Source organism: Elephas maximus, chromosome 18, assembly GCF_024166365.1.
Source record: "Elephas maximus indicus isolate mEleMax1 chromosome 18, mEleMax1 primary haplotype, whole genome shotgun sequence".
Classification (NCBI taxonomy): domain Eukaryota; kingdom Metazoa; phylum Chordata; class Mammalia; order Proboscidea; family Elephantidae; genus Elephas; species Elephas maximus.
This window is the reverse complement of record NC_064836.1, coordinates 36269599-36288633: the sequence shown is the minus strand read 5'-3', so window position 1 is coordinate 36288633 and position 19035 is coordinate 36269599. Positions and strand designations below refer to the sequence as shown.

Genomic DNA, 19035 nt, shown 5'->3' with positions numbered 1-19035 from the left:
CACATCAGAATGGGTTGTTGAAATCAGGTTATCCCAGAAAATGATCCAAGGAGATAAAGGTGAGAGATCAGGGCAGTTAGGTGATCTATTAGTTAGTTACTCTGAATATTTATACGATTCTGGAAATGGAAGACTTTTCTTTTTTTCCCCTGTTTTCTCTAAATTGCAGAGTGTGGGCACACTTTCCAGCACCTTCTCCACACCCATGAGGAAAAATAACCCATCCAACACAGAGACACCAAATCTGAGATGTGAGAAGTCACTCCATCTAAACCTGGCCCTTTTCTTTGTTGCTGGTTTTAGGAAATGCACCTTGACACCTCCTCAACATGTCTTTGAATTCGGAATTCGAGTAGGTGGAAAGAATACTAAATGGGACGATGCCCTGAAACATCAAGTTTCCATTTAAGTTCACCTAACAAAACTATTTGTAGTGTCAGAGTAAAAGCGATTATGACAAGTACGGAGTGGTGGGGGGACAGTATGACCACATAGAATAGAACAAAGCTTAGAGGGACTGAAAGAAACTTCCGTGGCATTTCCTCACCATTTCTCCCTACAAAGCGCCCTATGCTCCTTGCCTCAGGATTCTTACAAGGGAAGCAATAATGAAGCCCATTGCAACTACTCGTTAATGAAGTACTAGTATTGGCTATTGCTATTCAGGGATTTGAACCGGTTGGTTCCGGTTCAAACCGCTGCTGAGAATTTGCATTTCCAGCCCCAGATATACTGAATCAGAATCTACATTTTAACAATATCCCTGGGGGATTCTTACCTGTAATAAATATTGAGACTCACTGCTCTACTAGTGGTTCTCAGAATTGATCCCTAACCAGCAGCATTAGCATCTCCTGGGAAGTTGTCAGAGATGCAAATTCTCAGCAGGGGTTTGAACCTTTCACCTTTCTGCTGCTGTTTTTAACCATTTTGTGATTTGTTTTTATCTTGTGCATCAGCTGCCTTTTCAAGTATAGAACACAAGTCTGCACATTTTTTCTACAGTATTTTGGAGGCCGGCTTTCTCTATTGTCCCAGTGGTCAATGACCAAATCCAGGAGGCAATTCTCAGTCCTCTTTAGCATCTGATACTCTAAATGTCTCCATCTTTGGCATCTAGTTCTCTCTCAGTTCTTCTGAAGCTTTATTCTTTCTCATGTTCTTTCTCTGGGTCTTCCTCCTACCTCTTACTGCATTTACTTCTGTAGATTTACCCTTAGATAAATGTTCACTTTTTTGTGTGATTGAGCTCATTCACTGTCATGGCTTCTCCTGTCTGCTAGAAAGGTTCCCTAACACCAGTCCAAGGGCTGATTGCTTAAGAATCAACCAGGCTACCTGTTAGAAACACAGCTTTTCAGATGCTGCTGAATTTGAAACTCCAGGGTTAGTACCTGGGACTCAAAATTTTAACGTAATTTTAAGCTGAGAATCATATCTGAGAATCTCCAGGGGGCTCTAAGGAACTGCTAGGTTTGGTGATCACTATTCTAGAAGATGTTGCTGTTTACATTTATTTCTTTAGTCAATCTTGAGGGTTTCCTGAGCTCAAGGTCAAACTTTCTAGCAGTTTGCTTATCATCTCAGCTAGATATTCCTCAGTCAACCCATCCCAAACCTTTCTCACCTTTGCATCTAATTAATGACATAAGTTTGTGAAATATCATTTGGATCTACCTGCTTTTTTGCTTATCCCATTGTGACCACTCAGGCATTATCATGTCTTTCTTGAATTATTACAATAGTTTTCAGACTTGTCAACAGCCTTATTCTCTTATTTCTATCTGTCCTCTGTGTTTCTATAAAAATCATTGTTCTACGATATCACTACCCTATTGAACTTTCTGCGATGATAAAAATGCTCTGTATCTGTGCCGGCCAATATGGTAGCCACTACCTCACTTGAAACGGTGTAGTACAATTGGAGAACTGAATATTAAATTTTATTAAATGTAAAGTTATTAAATATAAATTTAAACAGCCATGTGGAGCTAGAGGTTACCATATTGAATTGTACAGCTCTAAAATGTAGATCTTTCTATGTCCTACCAAGTGTTCAAAAAATCAAAACAAAACTCATTACCTATTGCATAAAGTCTAGAGTCTGTAATGTGGTATTGAATGGTTTTCAGAATCCATATCTCCTCTTCAGTTGCTACCACCTCCTCTGCTCCAATTCCACATGTACTCTAGGTCTACAGAGCCTTGCTTTCTCTAAACAAGTCATATATTTTCAGATTTCCCAGCTTTTGATCCTGCTCTTTGCTCTACCTAGAATGCCCTTCTTTTGTTTTCTCTTTTTCAAAATTTGCCTCATTTTCAAGTTCTAATAAAGAGTCCCTGGATGGTACAAACGGTTAATGAGCCCGGCCAATAACCAAAAAGTTGGACGTTCAAGTCTACCCAGAGGTGCCTCAGAAGAAAAGGCGTGGTGATCTACTTCTGAAAAATCAGCCATTGAAAACCCTGTGGAGCCCAGTTCTACTCTGACACTCATGGGGTCACCATGAGTCAGAACTGAGTCCATGGCAACTGTGCTTTTAAAGAAATTAGCTGGAGCCACTCTCCTCTCCCCCCAACAAAAGCATCATCCTCTTACCCTTGACTTTGGGGAAGCCGTTTAGCATCCCTCAGCCTAGTTTTCTCATCTGTAAAGTGGGAATGGTAACAGAGTTGTTGGGGGCTTAGCTACTGCATTACTGGGCCTACACCACTGAGAAAGCATTCAATAAGAGACAGCTGTTGTTATCTTCTGTCCATCATTAGCATTTGTCATTGCTTCATTAGAAGTATTTCCAGATGGGACGCTCTCTCTTTCCTCAAGAGGTTGAGTCCATTGCCAGTAAAGACTCCATCTTGTTCTTCATTGTCCCCCAATATCAGGCACTGTGTGGCCATTTGACAAATGGTTTGGCTGGGGGACCAGTAACTGAGTGAATCAATTACTCACACAGGATGTCACAGAAATTAAAAAAAAAGGGGGGGGATACCTTTTTTCGTCTGTGTCTCTGGGGAGGAAAAAAAGGGACATAATTGTAACAACGCTGACAACTTTTCTTTCAAAGTATAAAAGCTTTCCCTGTTACTGTCCAGAAAAGCTAGCATAAGCAGGTGCTCACATCTGTGCCCCTTCTCCTTGTCTGACGAGAGTGCTCTAACATTTGTGCCATTCTGACTTTCCTTTTTGGGCCTCTGGGTCTGCTGCCCCTCCTCCCACACACCCTCCCAGAGTCACTAAGCTTCCATCATCGTCACCAAGGCAACAGGGATGCCTCATGCCTCACAGCTCTGCAGATCTAAACTCTGGTCGCCTTTGTCCACGGAGCCAGCAGAATTTTTTGGTGTGTACACCACTAAATCAACTATCTTCTCTTGGAACTTTATCCATGATTCTGTCTTTTAAAAAAAAGAGACGTATAACAAGATCTCCTGGGAATGGCCTTTTTCAAACCCTGTCCACGGAGAAGCTCTTAAATGCACCAGGCACTACTTTGGTCCCTCGGAGCAGATGTAAAAATCGCCTGTTGGCCTTGGCAGTGTGTGCAGTCTAAGTGCGGGTCCATTTTAAGGCACCAAACAGAGCATTCATAATGGGTTTCCCTTTTAAAAGCACAGTTTACCAAAAATAAACCTGACAAAGGGCAGCTGTAGACTTTTAACGTGCGGAAAACTCCGCAGGAGGCAGTTATGTAACTGCAAGAAACACGATAAATATTTTACACCGTTAGATGAACTTCTAACTCTGACACGTGGAAAAGCAAAGAACACGAAACACGCCGTAACTCTCCAAGGAGCAAAGAGCTTAAAACGAGAAGGGGCCGAGGCTGCTGCTCAGGTCCGAGGCCGCGGCCCCTCAGAAGTCTTGATTTTTTTTTTTTTTCCCTCTCGTGTCCGAGGCGGAGCCCACAAACCCCCAATGTCCTCGGGGTACCTCAATCGCAGCCACGCCCGTGGGCCTGAAATGTCCTGCCCATCTCCACCCCCGGGCTGAGCACCCAGTGAGAAGTTTGGTGCCAAGAGAGGAAGCCCGGGCTTGGGGCGGGGCAGGCGCAGTCCCCGCTGACCCCTCTCGGCCGCGCCCCCGCCCCCGGCTCCGCGCCCCGGGGACAGCTGGCAGCCCCGCGCCCGCCAGACACAAAGCCGATCAGGCCCGCGGCGCGGGCGGCGGAGGCGACCCGCCAGTCTGTCCCTTCCGCTCCTCGCCTCCCCCGCGGCCACCTCGTCCGGCGTCCACTGCCCTCCTCCTCTCACCACCCCCCGCCCCCCAAGAAAGGACAGCCCGGACCCCTCATCCCCGCGCTCGGGAAGACCTGCCTCCTTGCAACCAGCGGCGAAGGCGCCCCGGGAAGGGCGACCTGAGCCCCATCCGGGCCCGGCCCTCCTCCTCCTCCCCCTCCCCCCCGCCCCAGAAGTTCAGGGGCTCCTGCCGCCCGGACCCTCGTCTTCGGAGGAGCAGCCAGCTCGGCCCCTGGGAAGATGGCGAGGGGGAGCCGCCACCGCCTCCTCCTGCTGCTGCTGCGCTACCTGGTGGTCGCCCTGGGCTGTAAGTTGCGCGGGTCCCTCCACGCCCCCACCCACGCGCCCACCCACCCACTCCTGCCGGGACCCCCACCCCTGACTGGACCCCCAGCCCCTGCGCGCCAAGCTCGCCGCCGCGGTCCCCGGGGCTCTGGGAGGAGGGTGCGCTGCGGCGCGTCGGACTTTCCACCCGGCCGGCGGGGAACGCGGGGTGCGGGCGGGACACCGGGCCGGAGCCGGGGGCTAGTGTGGCGGGTCGTCTTTGGGTTTTTCGTGAATAGCATCGGCTTTTGTCAGTTCTGGTGAGAGAACATTAAGGGTACAGACCAGCAGGTTCTCTTCGTCTTGCAAAGTTGGATAAGTTTGCAAAGACTCAGAGGCGTGAGCAGAATGCAAAACTCATTATTTCAAGGATGATAAGACCCCAAGATGGCATCACCCGGAGGAGGGGTGTCAGAGTTGGCTTCTCACGGTCCCAAAGGTAATAAGTAACGCACTTGTGAGTGGTTCGAGCAGGGAGAGCTCATGGCCGCTGAGCGACAATGACTTTGGTCTTCTCCACCTGCTCCTGTGTGCTTTCAGTTAGAGAAGTCTGGTCTGACGACCTCGCCAGCTGCCATGTCTTCCGGAGACATCCAACCAACCGGGTGATTGTTAGAAAGATGCAGAAGCGGAATGATGGAGTAGCTAGAGAGGCGTCCCAAAGCCAATTTCATGGGACGCTTTTAAACAGGATTTTCACGAATTCTGGTCTCAATAGATTTAAAATCCTGGAGACGTTTCCTCTTGTTTACTTCGCATTAACTTTTTAGAAAAAGTGGTGGAGACTACCCTGGCGCTTAAGCAATGAAGTCCTCCAGTCCTCCTTTTTCTTTTTCCTTTCTCTTACATCCTCTCTCTCTCACTCCCTCAGAGTGGGATATTATTGTTGCTATCCAAGTTCTGACATTATATACTTAAAATAACCTGCTGTTTGAGAGTCTAATAGCATAATATAGTGACTGGTTCTCATGCTCTCATTGCCGAAGTAATTACTGCTCAGCTCAACCTGATGTGAGCTGTGTCCCTTAGAGGGGGAGGAAGGTGCAAGTTGTCACAGTGAAGAGGTATGTGCTGACCTATGTTGTAGAACATCAAACCAGGAAGGCAAGCCCTCACAATAAAACCATTATGCAGCTTTGAACTATCAGTTGGTATCTTGCTGAACACACAGTGGGGGAAAAAATGCCCCTGAAAGTAACAAAGAGGTAGGCTGGACAAACTGTAACAAAACTACTGGGAGAGTTATGTGGTACATTGAAAATCCTAAATTTCAAATAAAAAGAGCCTCAGACTTTGGAATGGTCACTAGTTAAACACAGATAAAATAGTTTTATTCTGCTATTCCTACCCAGGAATCAAAATAGAAACAAGACACCCTGAGTTTGAAATCGTAGCCAAGAAAAAAACAAGAGGCAAACAAAGCCTTAAATTAATGGGCAGAATAACCTCTTCTTCAAGCTTTGGGTAAAATCTAACACTCTTCTGATTCCTATAGTGGTTTAATTTGGAAGTGTTGTAGGGATGTTTTCTGTGTTGTTCCTGGGATGCCAAGAGGTCTGTTATTGCAAGAGTGTTTTCTCTTCTTTCTTACTTACTTTTTAAATAAACTTTTTAACTTTAGAGGAGTTTTAGGTTAACAGAGAAATTGCAAAGATAGTACAATGAGTTCTCATATACTCTATATGCAAACCAAAAATCAAAAAACAAACCTTTGCCCTCAAGTCAATTCTGACTCATATTGACCCTATAGGACACAGTAGAACTGCCCCATGGGGTTTCCAAGGACTGACTGGTGGATTTGAACTGCCAACTTTTTGATTAGCAGCTGCAGCTCTTAACCACTATGCCACTAGGGCTCCACTCCATACCCAGTTTCCCTTAATATGTATATTAATATATTAGTATGGTGTCTTCGTCATAAGTAATGAACCAATACTGATAAATTATTATTAACTAAACTCCACATTTTATTAAGATTTTCTTTATTTTTTTACCCAACAGTCTTTTTCCGTTACAGGATACCATCCAAGATACCACATTACATTTAGTGGTCATTTTTCCTTAGGCGCCTTTGGACTGGGATAGTTTCTCAGACTTCCCTTGTTTTTGATGACCTTGACAGTTATGAGGAGTACTGGTCAAATATTTTGTATAACGCATATCCACTGCCGTCAAGTTGATTCCGACTCATAACGACCCTACAGGACAGAGTAGAACTGTCTATTCTTGTTAATGTTAACCCTCATCACCTGGGTAAGGTGATATTTTCAGGTTTTTCCACTGTAAAGATATGAATTTGTACCCCTTTCCATACTGTCCCCTTTGGAAGGAAACCACTACGTACAGCCCATGCTTAAGAAGCAGAGTTGTGCTCCACCTTCTTGAGGCTGGATTGTGTACATAAATTATTTGGAATTCTTCTCCATGGGAGATTTGGTTCTTCTTCCCTGATTGATTGATTTATTTACATTAGTCTGGACTCATGCATATTTATTTTATACTTTGGGCTATAATTCAATACTATTTTATTTATTTTGTTGCTCCAATCGTTCCGGCTTTGGCCATTGGGAGTTTTTCCAGTGGGGTCTTATATCCTTTGACAAGACCCCAATTGTTGGGTATGTGTATATGGTGGAAGAGCCCTGGTGGTGCAGTGGTTAAGGCACTCTGGTGCTAACGGACAGGTTGGCAGTTTGAACCCACCAGCCACTTGACTGAAAAGAATTTGATGGTCTACTTCCACGAAGATTTACTGCCTTGGAAACCCTATGGGGTCATTATGAGTTGAAATTGGCTTTTCACAGCTTGATCTACTTGTATTGTTTTAAGAATTTATTTTAAAACGTGTTTTATAAAGTTGTATTATTATATATATGAAAAGAATATGTTAGCCAGGTGAAGAGGGTAGAGGAGACAGTTGCAGAACTGTATACACAGAGAACCTCAGGCCAGGGGAAGTGAGGAGAGTGTGAGGAACGGAAGAAAGCTCAGCTTGCCTGGAACATGGAGGACGGGGGAAGGCGGCCCAGGAGGGGCTGGAGGGGGAAGCAAAGGCCAGATGGTGGAGGGCCTTGTGGGGCATATTTATGGTTTTGAATTTATCCTGAAGGCGAGGAGAAAACATTGAAGGCTTTTAAACACAGAATATCACAGTCAGATTTGCATTTCAAAGAAAATACAATGGATGAAGTCTGGAGAATGGATGGGGTGGGGGGTGGAGTGGAGGCTGATGGGAGGAGACCCGTTAGGATGCTATTGGAGCCATCCAAGGAATTACTTCAGGAACTATTTTGTTACTTAGTTTATTGAAACACAACACAGTCCTATAGTCATGCACATGTACATTCAATCACAGAGAATTGTTTTATATTTGAAATCTAGCTAGTTAAATTTAATCCGGGATTTATAAAAAGTTGCTCTTTTGTGTTCTTTTTTAAATCATGTGTGCTGCAGACCTTTCCAGCTTTCTCTTCAGCTCCCAACTTATAAACACGAAACAGTAGCTCTTTTGGTCACTATTTATCTTCTTTCAATATTAGTCTCTTCCCCACCCCTGGGTTTGTCTTCCTTCAAGTATTGTTTAATGTGTTCCCAGAATTTCCCTTAGGAGGGTCGTTTTGTTTCATGGTAAGAGAAGTGGCCTTTGTATCACTAAGTGTGTGAACATGTGTGTGTGTGTGTGAGAGAGAGAGAGAGAGGGAGAAAAAAAAGAAAGAATATGTGTGTGTTTACACGAGTCTCTGCTAACATGACCACAAAGCTCTGTTCTCTAGATCTTCAGCCCAGTGAATGGATAGGAAACATCCTCCATTTGGTGAATTGTTACTCACCACGTTTTGTGAGCAGAGAAGCAAAGAACCTCCATGCACCTAGTCCCGTCAAAGTATTTCAAGAACTACACTTTTAGCTGTCCACTGTGCTGGCTCACAAAGTTCTGACCAACAATCCCTGTGAGCTTCCAGACAGGAATTTTGGTTCTTTTCTGGAGAATCCTTTCTTCTGCCATGGGCATAAATTTTTCATTTGTTTTGTTGGATTTTCAGTTTTGTTTTATTTTTGAAAAATTTCAGCATGACAATTTGTCATTATTTTTGTAAAGAGTGAACAAGCATAAGCTGGCCTTCCCCTTTTGTGCTGGGCTTTTTCAGTTTGCTTGCTCTCATTTTTGTGAAACCAGTCACCTGCTGATTTTAGTCCAAGCTTTCCTCGTGCTGTGAAAAGTTGCCACATCCTCTGCCCTGGACACAATCAAAGGCACAAATAAATAGTTGCTAAATGCATTTACTTGTATATTTAACTAAAATACATGCATATGGTAGATTGAAATAGCATACAAAGATTATGCAGTAAATAATAAATCTCCTTTCCAGCCCTCCTGACTCCTATAGCACTCTTCACAGGTAACCCGCTCTTAAGTTTCTTGTGTAAACCAAAACCAAACCCATTGCCATTGAGTCAATTCCAACTCATAGCGACCCTACAAGACAGAGTAGAACAGCCCCATAGAATTTCCAAGGAGCACCTGGTGGATTTGAACTGCTGACCTTTTGGTTAGCAGCCATAGCTCTTAAGAGCCATAGCTCTTAACCACTTCACCAAAATTGTGGTTAAGAGCTATGGCTGCTAACCAAAAAGGTTGGCAGTTCAAATCCACCAGCTGCTCCTTGGAAACCCTATGGGGCAGTTCTACTCTGTCCTATAGGGTCACTAAGAGTTGGAATTGACTTGACGGCAACGGGTTTTTTTTTTTTTTTTTTTTTTAATACCAGTATATATGAGCATACCTGCTCCTACATCCTATGCATACTATTTTGCACCATCCAATAATTCAAATCATGTTATACATAATGTCCTATACCCGCCTTAAAAAGAAATTTTTTTTATTAGTAATTAAGCCACGGCCTAAAGCTCGGTCTCACAAATAAAACTCACCTTAACGCCTTGCAGATGCCTTTAAAATGATACTCCAAAATGCAATAGGGACTACCTTCCAGCTAAAATCACCAAAAATAAATAGTGAAAAAGTGACATAATGAACCAGAGGGAGATAAACTTCCAAATCGAGAAAGGGAGAAATCCCAACCAAGATCCAATCAAAACATCCAAAGGCAAAGAGCAGATGGGCCAAAGCCCAGAGAAGACAGGCACTGGCACCAGCTAAGATTTACAGACGAGTGCAAACTGAAGCTATTTTTAAAGGAGACCAAAGAATAAGTAATGACCACAAGTAAAAAGGGGACATGTCAAACTACTGAGAAAGTGTTAAGTTTGAAAAGGGAGAGTTGTGTTTATGTTTTTAAAAATGCCCTAGAGGAACTCTCAAAGAGGAATGGATCCTAATCAGAAGCAGAACTGACACAATGGAATAAACACTAACTCAAGTGTCTGTTTGTCCAAAGATCTAAACACATAGCCAGCTATGTAAGTTATGATGAAAATCCAGAGAAACAGGTTCGAGCCATAGTATTCTTTGGCCCAGTACAGTGCTTTTGGTCCCAGAACAAGTCAAAATCTTTTGTGTTGTATGTGTTGTGTTGTGTGTGTGTGTGATAAAGTAAACGTTTATACTGTTTTACCTACATAGAATGCTTCTCCTTCCCAACCTCCACTCTTCTCTGTCGTTTTCATTGTTGTGATCTTCTCCATGAGACCCAATGCAATTCCTCCCTGAATGCCGAACTGAAAATTTCCTCATCTCTTCTCTCAAGCCTCTCCAACTCACTCATTCACCAAAGCTGAAGTCTACCACATATTATATTTCTAGTGCTTTCTGTATATTCCTTGTCCTGTATGGCACTTAATGGGTTTTACTCATGATTTTTATATGGGCATCTTTCTGGATTATGGATTCGTTGAGGGTAGAGACAACACATCTTTGTGTCCCTAGCACTTATAGTGCTTGCCATAAGGTAGTTCTTTAATAATTAGTTAAGTAGAAGTATTCTGGAGTTTAATGTTTGTTTCTTAGCTTTATAAGATTACATATATTTTTAATAGTAAAGATCCCAGGATATATGTAAAATTAATAGTCCCTAATGAGTGTTTTACAGGAGAAAGATGTGGCAGTCTGCTTCCATAAAGATTTACAACCTATAAGGCAGTTCTGTTCTGTCCTACAGAGTTGTTATGAGTTGGAATCAACTCAATGGCAATGAGAAAGAGTGTTTAATTTTACTGTTAGCCTAGAGTTACAAGGTAATATAGAAACTGGTCTGCCTTACAGAATTTTAGAAAATTTTGCTAGTTGTTTGATGCCTCTTTACATCATAGAAGCAGGTAAGTGCTTCTTGAACTGGTAAACATTGATAAAAAATGCAGATAAATCAAACCATACCCCCTAAGAATTGCCTGAGAAAAAATAGGACATGGGATACTGGAGAGTTGTAAAAACACTCTCTGGAGCAGTAGATGCTAAACTTTGCCTTCAGGGTCCAATCTCTTTGCCACTCAGTTGGTATTATGATAATCCATGTTCCACAATAGGCAGTGGTTTATTAAAGGAAATAAATGGACAGGGCCTGATGAAGTGATGCTTATTTTCAGTACAAAGATAGTTTTCCGCTGCATCCTTGTCCAGTAATCATAACATCTTGTGTGATCTTGACAGCTCATGATTTGTAACCCCTGTTAGCACTGAAAAAAATTTCCCCTGGATCCAAGTGATCCATCATCTGGGCCCAAGGGTATCATCTCCTCACAGTCTAGCATTAGGCAAATGCCAAGATTATACCCATCATAAGAATCTTGGCTCTAGTGTACCACTTCCCCATAAAAATTGTTTGAGGATGCTGGCATGTTGGAAATACAGTACACTCTTTGGACAAATAGTCTTCAGACTTCTTTGATTACATATTCAGGATTTTTCCCAATGTTTTTCACATGTACAATTTAGTGCATATCTTACTTTTTTTTTTTTTTAAGGCGCTGTCTTAGTTACCTAGTGCTGCTATAACAGAAATACCACAAGTTGATGACTTTAGCAAACAAATTTATTCTCTCACAGTCTAGAAATCTGAATTCAGGATGCCAGTTCCAGGGGAGAGCTCTCTTTGTTGCCTCTGGGGGAAGATCCTTGTCATCAATCTTCCCCTGGTCTAGGAGCTTCTCAGTGCAGGGAGCCCAGGTCCAAAGGACGTGCTCTGCTCCTGGCACTATTTTCTTGGTGGTATGAGGTCCCCATGTCTCTCTACTCTACTTGCTTCTCTCTTTTATATTTCAGTAGAGATTGGTTTAAGATACAACCTAAACTTGTAGATTGAGTCCTGCTTCATTAATTTCGCTGCTGCTAATCCTGCCTCATTAACATCATAGAGGTAGGGTTTACAAGAGATAGGAAAATCTCATCAGATGACAAAATGGTGGACAGTTACACAATACTGGGAATCATGGCCTAGCCAAGTTGACACATTTTTTGAGTGACACAATTCAGTCCAAAACAGGAGCACATACTCCAATATAAATTTTTATCATAAACTATTGACTTGTATTTCTGTATCAACATATTACATTCATTTTAAAAGCATGCATAGAATAAATATAAAAATGAATGAGATATTGGAAAAATAAACAATACCCAGGAAAAACCTTGGGAGACACAAATGAAGTGGTGCTAGCCCCACTTGACATTACAACATTTTATAAAGCCTCTATAATTAAGACACTGTGGAATCGGTACATGAATAGACAGATAAGTGGAAGAGAATATAAAGTCTAGAAATTGACCCAAGTTCATTTGGAAAGTTAGTATGTGATATTGGTAGTATTGCAGACCAGGGAGAATGTTTTTCATAAATACTGTTAGAATAACTGGATAGCCATTTGAGGGAAAAATGCATCTAAACCCCACAGTATAAATCAAAAACACCCCGTTGCCTTTGAGTCAATTCCAACTCATAGCAACCCTACAGGACCGAGTAGAACAGCCCCACAGGGTTTCCACGAACTGCCAACCCTTTGGTTAGAAGCCCAGTGCTTAACCACTGCACCACCAGGGCCCCCTTTAGTCTAGCTCATGTATTCCACACTAACAAACAGAAAAATGAAAATGCCTTAAAAACCTGACATTAATTAAAACTCCAAGATCATGGGTTATACAGCAAAGTCCATTAGTAAATCCAGTATATAATAGCCACATTTTTTTTTTCATGATGTATCACGGGCCTTTCGGTTTATTTCTTTTGAAAGAGGCTTTAATATTTTATTCCCTAAAATATAAAAATGCCTACTCAGATGAGTGCCTATCACATTTACAGACTGATGGCAAGGAAAAAAAAAAAAAAAACCTGTTGCCTTCAAGTCGATTTCAACTCATAGCGACCCTATAGGACAGAGTAGAACTGCCCATACTGTTTCCAGGGAGCGCCTGGTGGATTTGAACAGCCGGCCTTTTGGTTAGCGGCTGTAGCTCTTAACCACTACACCACCAGGCAAGAAAGGGTGAATATAAAAGAGAGTTGACTAAGTTCTAACAATTTAGTTTTTATCCCCTTGTATTTGTTTAACGGAGACTGATTAAATCACGTATTTCTCATCAATTCCTCTCAACCCACACATGAGAATACTTTTGATCTCCTTTTATGCCAAGGGCATATCCAGCATTTGCTGTATCAACCCAAGCATATTTCTAGGTTGCTAATACTTTCCAAAGTCTTCATTTAATTTTCAAAGCTTTGTCATTAATAATTCCAGACTAAGCTCTATAGGGGTTTTTTGTATGATTTAACTTTCCATAGTTCCTTTAACCTGAAGGCCCCAAAGCTCTGAGGATTCTCTGGAGAAGACACTGGTTGTGGGCTAAGAATGGAAGAAGTAGAGGCATTTAGCTGCCAGTTTAGAAGCAGCCAACCTGGAGCCTGCGTCAGCAACGTGCACATACTGTCATTGTAGCCATTTATGTCAGGAGCAGTTTCCATGCGGAATAATACTTTCCCCAAATACACTATAAATTCCTGAGCAAGGGAATGGAGATGCTAATGGAGGAGCAGCTTTCACTTTACCTCCTATTCTGTTACTCTTTAGTTTGGAGTGGAACGAAGATTGCATCATAGCCTTCCAACAGAATGTAAATTCAGATCCCTGATTATTTGAACAGTTGCATCTTTCTTGTATGTGTCATGTTTTAACAGTAAGATACCAAAGTCTAGTGAGTAATGGTGAGATCAGTCAAAACCAGACTATTTCATTATGTGGGCTAGAATGTTTGGGGAAATTTATTTCTAATTATCAGGAAGTAAAAAGGAAACCCTGGTGGCATAGTGGTTAAGTGCTACAGCTTCTAACAAAAATGTCGGCAGTTTGAATCCACCAGGCGCTCCTTGGAAACTATGTGGGACAGTTCTACTCTGACCTATAGGGTCGCAGTGAGTCGGAATCGACTCGACGGCAGCAGGTTTGGTTTAGGAAGTAAAATACCAAAAAACTTGCTGCCATCGAGTCAATTCTGAATCATAGCCTCCCCATAGGTTTTCCAAGGCTGTAAATCTCAACGGAATTGCTTTCTCTCCCAGGAAAACAAAACAAAAAACAAACCCATTGCCGTCTAGTTGATTCCAACTCATAGCAACCCTATAGGACAGGGTAGGATTGCCCCACAGAGTTTCCAAGGAGTGCCTGGTGGATTTGAACTGCCAAACTTTTCCAAGGAGTGCCTGGTGGATTTGAACTGCCAACTTTTGGTTAGCAGATGTAGCTCTTAACCACTGCACCACCAGGGGTTCCAGGAAATAGAAGGACAAGTAATTTTGGTAGTGGGCTACAGAAACACTTCTTTTGTAAGCAGAATTTTTTCATCAATGTATCTTTTGACTGCAAATGTGTCTTTTCAAAAGACAATGCAATCTCACCTTATGCCTGAAAGAGTATCAGAGGTAACTCAGGGGCGTGTTCACATTGGCTAGGGTGGTGGGCAAAATATACCTGCACTTTTTCTTTATTATTATAATTAAAATGTATATAACAAAACATTGCCAATTCAACAGTTTTTACATGTACAGTTTTTACACTTGAGATTGATGACATTCATCGTGCTGTATAACCTTTACTACTAGACTTTTCTAGATTATTCCACCACCATTAACAGACACTCAGTGCTTCCTAAACAGTGACTTCCCCTTTCCTGCCTCCCTTTGATCCCTGATAACCACTAATAAGCTTTGGTCTCTATTTCATGCAAATGGGATCATTCAATATTTGTCCTTTCGTGACTCTCTTATTTCACTCAGCATAATGTTTTCAAGGTTTGTCCATGTTGTAGCATATGTCAGGACTTAATTTCTCTTTATTAGCTGATCTTCACTTCTTATTTATTTTTTATTGTGTTTTAGGTGAAAGTTTATGTGAAAGAGCAAATTAATTTCTCATTCAACAATTCATACATAAATTGTTTTGTGATATTGATTGCAATCCCTGTGATATGTCAGCACTCTCCCCCTTCCCTTTTCCACCCTGGGTTCTCCCTGTCCTTTCGTCCAATTTTCCCATCCCTCCTTGCTTTCTTGTCTTCGCTTTTGGGCAGGCATTGCTCATTTGGTCTCCTATACTTGACTGAAGAAGCTTGTTCCTCACCTGTGTTCTTGTTTTATAGGCCTGTCTAATCTTTGGCTGAAGGGTGAGCTTCGGGAATGGTTTCAGTTCTGAGTTAATAGAGTGTCCGGGAGCTGTAGTCTCAGGGGTTTAATCTTCACTTTTTGAATTGACTAATTTTATAAATTATATTTCTGACATATATTTGCCAATGGTACCTTACTGAATTCATAAGTTAAATGTCCATGTAAAATGTCCCTACCGGGTGTTCAAAGGACCTCCTTTTACCTTAAATCATCAGTGTTAAGTTTGTTCACAAAGAAGCAAGAAATACGACGTAAGTAAAATGGAGTTTGGGATCAAAAGACCTAGATGGAGTCATTTCTGTTCTTATATCTATGGCTTTAGAAAAGCTTTTTTATTTTATTTAGGCCTTGTTTTCCACATCTGTAAAATGAAGGGTTGGTTTAATGATTGTTAGTGTCTTTTATAATTTAACATTTTTGAATGGGGGGAAAAAAACTTATCACATTCAGCCTGTGATCATAAAACTATTTTATATGTAGTTGAGAGTGTATTTTAATTCTATACTGCTTCTTTCAGAGTACTTATTGGTTAGAACACAGAGCCTATTTTGCAAAAGAACAAGAAATGGGCTCCAGAGGTGGCTTGGTGTTCATGGAGTTGATTGCCAAAGAGCTTCTGTTTGGTGCAGTGGCAACAGGACATTCCTGGAAGTTTTGAAAAGTGAAGCAGTATACCAATTATGGCATTTGGAGTAAACAATGATTTGAACCCTTACCTATAGGATGGACGTAGGAAGGAAGAAGCAACTACAGCCCAGTTTTTAGATAATGGAATCCAGGATTAATGCATGAGCTATCCAGATTGTTTAGGAAGCGCTAAATCTGGAAGGCATTGAAAATAGAAATGGGTAAGATTTAAAAAAAATCAAAACCAAACCTATTGCTGTCAAGTCGATTCCAACTCATAGAGACCCTATAGGACAGAGTAGAAATGCCCCATAGAGTTTCCAAGGAGCGAGCGCCAGGTGGATTCAAACTGCCAACCTTTTTGGTAAGCAGTTGTAACACTTAACCACTATGCCACCAGGGTTAAGATTTAGTGGTTATTAAATATAGTGGACATCAAACAAACCAAGACAGTAATTCTAAGGTTGTAAACCCAAAGAACCAGAGAAATCATGATATTTAAACTGAGAAGCAGCGATTATTATATTTCATGAGGCTACCAAATATCCAACTAGAAATGTCTTTATAGACCATTGGGAAGAGGATGAGAAGTGTATAGTAGAATTTGTCTGTGTCTAACACCTGTGTACTCTGTCCTATAGGGTCGCTATGAGTCGGAATCGACTCGACTCGACGACACTGGGATCACCTGTATTTAAGTGTTAAATGAGAAGCAAATTGTTGATGTGGTCTAGGAGGAAATGTGGAGGAAGGTTAAAAAACTGTTGCGGTCGAGTCAATTCCAACTCATAGCAACCCTATAGGACAGAGTAGAACTACCCCACTGAATTTCTGAGGAGCAGCTGATGGATTTGAACTGCTGACCTTTTGGTTAGCAGCTGAGCTCTTAACCACTGGGAGGAAGATTAGAAGAGGGCAAAGGACTGTGCCCTCTGGAGAATGTACTTAGTTAAATAATGCAAAGGAGCAGAAACAATGAGGAAAAAGTGCCTAGAGAAATGGAGGACAACCAACAGAAACAATATCATGGAAGCCCAGAAGGAATGTTGGAAAGTCAGTTATCTGGAGGCCATGAAGGATGGGATGATGGGAAAAGATCAGGGTAAAGTAATGAGTAACCTGAGGGATTAAAAAGTAAAGAAAAATAAAATTAGCATTTGAATAGAACTTTATAATTAACAAAATGTTTTCACGGAAATTATTTTACTTAATTGTCACGTCAGCATCCCTGTGAGGTACATGTCCTTAGATGCTGTGGAATTGGCTCTGACCCGTAACAATCTCATGTATAACAGAACAAAAGATCACCTGGTCCTGTGCCATCCTCACAGTAGTAGGTATGTTTGAGCCCAGTGTTGTAGCCATTCTGTCAATCCACCTTGTTGAGTGTCTTCTTTTTAGCTGACCCTCTACTTTACCAAGCATAATGACCTTCTCCAGGGATTGGTCCCTCCCGAAAGTGAGGTACATAGTACTGTATTTATCACAGTTTTATGGTTGAGAAACAGAGGCTTAGAATGTTTGTAGGGATACACAGAAGCAGAAGTTAAAGTTAGAGCTGCTGACTCCAAATTCCACATTTTTTTCTTTTTATGTGGGAGATGAACATGTGAAGAATACACTGTTTGGAAAGTATAAAACCAAACCAAACCTGTTGCCGTCGAGTCGAATTTAACTGCCTATGTTTTGGTTAGCAGCCTGAGCTCTTAACCACAGCGCCACCAGGGAAGAAGGTAAAAACCTAAGAAGATTTTAGGGGACATGAAGGTGCTCTTTTCTGGTGTTCAATTAAACCCAAAAAACCAAACCCACTGCTGACTCACAGCGACCCTATAGGTCAGAGTAGAACTGCCCCACAGGGTTTTCAAGGAGCAGCTGGTGGATTCAAACTGCCTACCTTTTGGTTAGCAGCCACAGAACTTAACCTCATTATGCCACCAGGTTTCTGGTGTTCTCTTAGGCAATATAAAGGCACAAAGGGAGGAGAGAGAGAGCTTCTGTTTTGCTACGTATGGATTTAGATTCAGCGGAGAATATCCTGCAATGAGGATGGCTAATAATTTCTATCATAATAATTTGAACCTTCTGTTTAGAATGTGGCCAACAGTCTAAATATTCTAATCTGTCTTTAAAGCACTTTTAGACATTTAGTATATTTAGAGTGTGGCTGTCTCTTAGCATGTATAAATGTCTTGCACAGGCACAACCCAATTTAATTCAAGGCAATATTAACCTGAAGAGTAATCCATAAGCCTGTAATGAATATTTCATGATCTAAAAATATCATCTAACCAAATGGGAAACATGAGCATATTCAATATTGTGAAGGATTTGTTATTCAATTTAGTCACCCTGACAGCATTAAATAAAAAACAGCATTAGAGATCCTTTAAAAGGGAAATAGAAAAAGTCCCCGTGATTATTCTGACCTTCATTCTAAAAGTTGACATTAAAAGAAAAACACTAATATTATCTTAAGCAGAGATTTAAGTATTTTTATATATCATGCATTTTTTTAACTTAAATTTTGCACATGTATTTTTCAAATTGTTATGTAGAACATAAAGTTCTTTTTTTCTTTCTTTTGAAATAAATAACTCACTTAGCTAATTTATTTTGTACCATTTTGTAATTTCTTTTGTCTTTTACTATTTCCCAACTTTAGTTTCTATGGAAACAGGATCAGTCAGGAAGTAGTTGGGACTCTTTGAAAACATTGAGTCCAAGATTCCTAATTAGGCTTCTGGCACTTAATAGTTTAATTAATATGAGTCTGGGTTACGTCTTTGATGGTGGAGAAATCTGGGCTATGATTTCATTATACATTTGCCTTTTAAAGATTTTTATGAAAGATTTGGATCAGAGAGATTTAAGATCGTTTAAAAATATATTAGTACATGCCTGAAAAGAAACATATATATATATATATATATATATCTTTAAGCATATCGTTCTTGAGAGGTAAAGACACTCAAGAGACACCAATTATCCCAGCTAAACTCATCAAAATTCGTTAAATTTTTCTTAGCTGAAAATGCTTTCCTTTGAAATACCGTGTATCGTGAGTTAGGAAGAATTACCTTGGGCTTAAATTTGTAGCAATGAGTAATTGTCTGGAGAGGTAAGACAGAAAATAACAGAACTGAAAATTCTCCAAACTGTACAAAAAAAAAAAAAAAAGTCTTGAATAAACCCTGTCCTCTCCGATACCTCGTTTGTAGTTTATTTTGTGAGACTACGG

The 19035-nt window shown here is 41.2% G+C and overlaps 1 protein-coding gene across 1 annotated transcript in view; it reads left to right on the top strand.

The window, feature by feature from the left end:
* The first annotated feature begins 4014 nt into the window (after positions 1 to 4014).
* JAM2 (junctional adhesion molecule 2) overlaps positions 4015 to 19035 on the top strand; it is an 89209-nt gene continuing 74188 nt past the window's right edge. Inside the window, exon 1 of the mRNA XM_049858549.1 lies at positions 4015 to 4543. Coding sequence (XP_049714506.1) covers positions 4477 to 4543 — 67 coding nt within the window. The 5' untranslated portion in view covers positions 4015 to 4476. The remainder of the gene's footprint in view (positions 4544 to 19035) is intronic.